Below are 5,000 nucleotides of genomic sequence, written 5' to 3'. Positions count from 1 at the left end.
CCTTCAGGTCCACGCTGGCCTCCACCAGAGTGGGCTGGGAACGCCAGATGGCCAGGCGGGGGGCTTGGACCACCTGCACTTCTGGCTCCTCACACTCCAACACACTGATGCGGACATCAACCTGGGCCAACGCGCAGCTCACCAAGTTACTGCAGTTCACCTGCAGGGAGAAGCAACAGCTCTCAAACCTCCACACAAAGCATCAGCAAACCAACCAATGGAGAACATGGAGTCATACTTGGACCCGGTAGTATCCTGGGTATCTGTACACAAAATGCGTGGTCGTGGTGTTGGCGTGGACCGCAGCAGAACCATCTCCAAAGTCCCATACGCAGTCCACGGGGTTGTGTCTGGGTGTGACGTAGACCGTCATCATCACCGTCTTATTGACGAAGGCTTCCTGAGGTGCTGCATACAGGACCGCCGACGTGAGCGGGTTCTGCACCAGGATGCGTCTGGTGATGTTCTGAGCATGCAGGGCGTTGATGGCCCTCAGGTAGATGGTCAACACGCCCGCCTCCTCCGGAGTGTAGGACACCTGGGGTCAGCGGATGGGGTGAGACGTGTCACCGTTGTGTCTCTCATCTTTCTAAACTCTGAACTTTCTGAACTCTGAACTTCATGCAGCTGACCTCTGTGCCCATACGCGATGCCTGGTAGTGGTGGTGCAGATCAAACGTCCACAGGAAACTAACGGGCTTTCCCGTCTGGATGTTGGCCACAAATAGTCTCTTTACTCCTACAGGGATTGCTGCACAGCTTCCCAGGATGGACAGCCCTCTCACCGGCTCCATCACCTCCACCTGGAGGTGCCGCCTCTTGAAACTAACCTGGATTGTCCAGTTGCAACATGAAAATATGTGCATTGAATTAGCTTGATTAAGATGTTGTACCAAACAGAGTAAGAAACATCTAATTACTTCCTCATCAAACGTCTTGCACTAGGTTAGGGTGATGAATAAGCCCCCCCCCAGAGCTTCATTTTTGGAGTTGGGTCATAAGGTTCATCCAGTTTTCCTGGTTTAATGTCAATTACATAAACTGACAATTAAATGACATAAAAGTGATCCAGAATCCAGGATCTCTTCTAGATCATCACCAAATTTAATCAGCTCCTGGAAGGATTCCCAACGTTTCCTGAAAGGTTCATCCAGATCCGTCCAGAAGGACGGACAAACAAACGGCGGCGACCACATACCGCCTCGGCGAAGGTATCAGTAGTCTTTAGTAATGACATTGTGTAATAACATTGTGTAATAACACTGCTATGCGTTACCTGGTTGAGAGCAGTCAGATTCACCATGTACGTGTCCACCCTGGTGAAGGTGTGGACGTAGGTCTGGGTGGGCTGGCTGATAACAGTGGCGTCCCCGCTGATGCTGAGGATGAGACGAACATCTGAGCCCGTTGCCATGGAGATAGTGAACTCCACCTTTTCATTGACTGCTACGATCTTCTTGCTGGCCTTCAGCTCCAGCCCCTGAATTTTGTCCTGAATGAAGAACTCCCTGGAAGCCGCTTGGCTGCTGACGTCATTAGTGGCGCTTAGAGTAATAAAAGCTCTTTTGGGCTCCTGGACAGTCAGAGACATTGTCCTTCCTGTAGCAGTCCTTCCTTCCAGCAGCCACGTCCACGTCACGTTGGTTCCTGTCAGGACGTCGCCCTGGAGACCGATGCTGGCGCCTGTTGCTACGTAGCTCTGCTCTGTCACATTGGTAGCTGTGAACATTAGACCGGAAATGATTTCCTGGACACTGACCATCTCTGACGCGACCTCTGAGCTCACTTCATTGAAGACCTCTACAGTGACCATCTTCAGGCCGGGACTGGTGAAGGTGTGCACCTTCCAGGGTTTGCTCCACTGCAGAGTCTCTCCATTCACAGACCAGAGGTACCGCAGGTCCGAGCCTTCAGCGGTCAGTACTGTGAGCTTAGTTGGAGCTTTGACAGCGGCTGGGTTGTTGCTGATCTGCAGGTGCACTGCCCCAGCTGGTTCCAGGAAGTGGATGGTTCTGTTGACTGACAGCTGACCCAAGAGATTGGCTGCCTGGAGGAAGATATCACACGGACCTGGCGTCGAGTAGTTCAGCTCCAGCGTCTTCGCGCTGATGCTTGAGCTTGAGCTTGAGCTAAGGGGGTCCAGCTCTCGAATGATATTCCAGGTAAATGTCATGTTGGTTCCTTCCTTTAATCCTGCCTGCAGGTGGAGAAGGCGGTTTGTAGCAAAGCAGCAGCCATCCAGTCGGGTGCCGCCTCCTCCGAGGTCCTCCTCAGCTAAAATCTGCAGCCCCTCAAGTTCCCGCTGGACAAACAGGAAGATGCTAGCTTGAGCTGTTCCTACGTCGTTCTCTGCCGTCACGATGATGTTGAACGTGCCAACAGAGCGGAAGGTGTAGAACATGGTGTGAGTCCCTAAGATTGGGGTGCAGCGGTCGCACAAGATCCAAGAGAACCGCACACCATCGCCTTCCTCCATCTGGGCCTCAAAGTGGACTGAGGCGTTGAGAGGGACGTTTACCAGGCTGGCATTGACGGTCAAGCCACAAATAGGTGCAAGCACAGAAACAGGTAGAACCGTGCGGTTCCTGCTGACCGGGTTGGAGGCTGTCAGTGAAATGTTGTAGTTCCCCGAGACGTCGAAGGTATGAAGAATAGTCTGGCCTGTAATCAAGTTTCCATCTCTAAAGTCCCAGATGTAGGTCACATTAGGAGGCAGGGAGGACGCCATGAAAGCGTACGGTGCTCCGAGGGAGAGGTTATTGGACTTGGTACCGTTACATTGAATCAGGACCGGGCCTACGGACATCATGACCTCAATTACAACACTGCTGTTGCTGCTGGAAATGTTATTGAAGACAAGGACGGACACCACGTAATGGCCTGGGTGTTCATAGGTGGCGGTGACTTTCCCAGAGGCGTGGCCCGGCATCGGCTCTTCGTCTCGACCGTAGTCCCACTGGTAGCTGTAGGTAAACTCTGGCTCAGGTCTGACCTGGAACTGGATCAGCTCCCCGACCGCGTACTGTGGCTTCTCAACAGTGAGGCTGATGCTGGATAACGCCGGCTGCACACACACGCTGACGAACAAGTTGGCCTTGGAGGCGCTGTTGGGCCCGCCGGACAGAAGCAGAGCGAGCCGGTAGCTTCCGCTGGTCCAGTAGGTGTGTGAGATTGTGGGGCTGCCACGTCGTGTCTCGTTGGGGCTTCCGTCCCCGAAGCGCCAATCATAAATATGAGAGGCTGTGTCACCGGACGCCCAGGCCCGATAGGTGACGGGGGTGCCCTCCTGGACGCAGCCGGAGGGCTCGATCCTCACAACTTGAAAGACGAACACCTGCACCGATAGGGTGGTCCAGCCTGAGCTGACGGCGTTCACGGCGGTCAGGTTCACAGTGAAGGCTCCGTCTGTGACGTAGACGTGTGACGCGTTAGGTTCTGATGTCGTGTAGACGGTCCCATCACCCATGTGGAATATCCAGGTGACGTTGTTTCCTGAAGCGAGGTGCGCCCGTACGACCGTCGGGCTGTGAAGCTCCGTTGGAGACGAGCTCTCAGCCGTCAGCTGTTCAATCTCCTCGTAAACAAACACGCCGGCGCAGGCCTCCGTGGAGCTGATGCTGTTATTTATGGACACGCACACTTGAAATAGTCCGCTCTGTGCAAAGGTGTGTGCTACGCGCCGTCCTTGCAGCGGGTCAGAACCATCCCCAAAGTACCAGTCGTAGTGGATGCCATAGGGGGAGGGCAGCGGGTGAGCCTCAAAATCAGCTGTTTTTCCGGCGAGGAGGTGCTGAGGCTCCGCCTGGATGTCCACGTGGGTCAGGATACTGTAGACGCTCATGTTGATGCTCTGGCTGGTGTTCTCATAGCGGTTTGAAACGGACACCACGGCTGTGTAGATCCCTGTTCCACGGGACAGAAGACAGGCAGGACAGACGTCAGACACCTTCACCCGTCCCGTCATCACTCCATCAAACAAGGCAAACTACAGCAGTAGAGATGAGTTCCACCCCCCCCCCCCGGCTGATACCTGGCTGAGAGTAGACATAGGTGATGTTGTTGCTCAGGAGAATCTGATTGGGTGACTCTGGGCAGACGAGGGAGGGGTCGTAAGGAGGCTTGTATTCAAACTCCTCATATCCACCATCGCCAAAAGACCATCTGCAGGATAAGAGACACGAAAAGGCTTCAAAGCTCGCAGCTTTCCATTCAGAAAGAGAGGGCTCAGGCAGGGAGGAGGGGAGACGGAAAACTCAGGACGTCTCTCTGGACCGGGAACGGAGAGGGAAAGAGTGCAACCCAGTTAGGAGGGTGGGAATGTGAAAGAGGGACAGACGGAGGGAGAGGAGGGAAAGAGAACCAGGGAAAACAGCGGAAAGGAAAATTCCTGTCAGCAATCTGCTCAGACCACAGCGTGAAAAACAGCTGGGAGGAAGAGAGGGAAGAAAGGAGAGAAAGAACAGAGCAGTAAAGGAGCACAACAGAGGTTCTATCCATCTATCAATCTATCTATCATCTATCCAACGATGTTTGCTACCAGGGATTGTACGCCATTTTAATCTCACTGTACAATGTACAATAAAAGATTTATATTTCTATCTATCATCTATCTATCAATCAATCAATCTATCTATCTATCTATCTATCTATCTATCTATCATCTATCTATCTATCTATCTATCTATCTATCATCTATCTATCTATCTGTCATAACTGATAACTGGCACTGTTCTGTTTGCACTGCGTGATTACGCTAGTTTTACTGCTGCTAGTACACATCTGTGTATCCACTCCTGCTGTTTTGTGATGTGTCTGTACTTGTGTGGTTTTTGTATTTTGTCATTACTGTTAGATGTAGCACGACTTCCTAGTCTGTGAACCCCCACTGGCAATAAACACCTTCTGATTCTGAGCCATCCATCCACCCATCCACCCATCTGACCTGAAGGTGGCGCTCACAGACACGTCTACGAGCACAGAGGTGGTGAGGGTCTGCGTGG

General features: G+C 52.6%; 1 protein-coding gene across 1 annotated transcript in view; it reads right to left on the bottom strand.

Annotated features, from left to right (window-relative positions):
- pkd1a (polycystic kidney disease 1a) overlaps window positions 1-5,000 on the bottom strand; it is a 66,079-nt gene that overhangs the window by 19,985 nt on the left and 41,094 nt on the right. Inside the window, 6 exon segments of the mRNA XM_068750915.1 lie at window positions 1-160; window positions 239-538; window positions 633-830; window positions 1,277-3,903; window positions 4,031-4,161; window positions 4,943-5,000. The exon segment at window positions 1-160 is cut by the window's left edge and continues 286 nt beyond it; the exon segment at window positions 4,943-5,000 is cut by the window's right edge and continues 118 nt beyond it. Of these exon segments, the coding sequence (XP_068607016.1) occupies window positions 1-160; window positions 239-538; window positions 633-830; window positions 1,277-3,903; window positions 4,031-4,161; window positions 4,943-5,000 (3,474 nt within the window).

Source organism: Brachionichthys hirsutus, chromosome 17 (assembly GCF_040956055.1).
Source record: "Brachionichthys hirsutus isolate HB-005 chromosome 17, CSIRO-AGI_Bhir_v1, whole genome shotgun sequence".
NCBI classification, from domain to species: Eukaryota; Metazoa; Chordata; class Actinopteri; order Lophiiformes; family Brachionichthyidae; genus Brachionichthys; species Brachionichthys hirsutus.
This window is presented reverse-complemented; position numbering and strand designations above follow the sequence as displayed.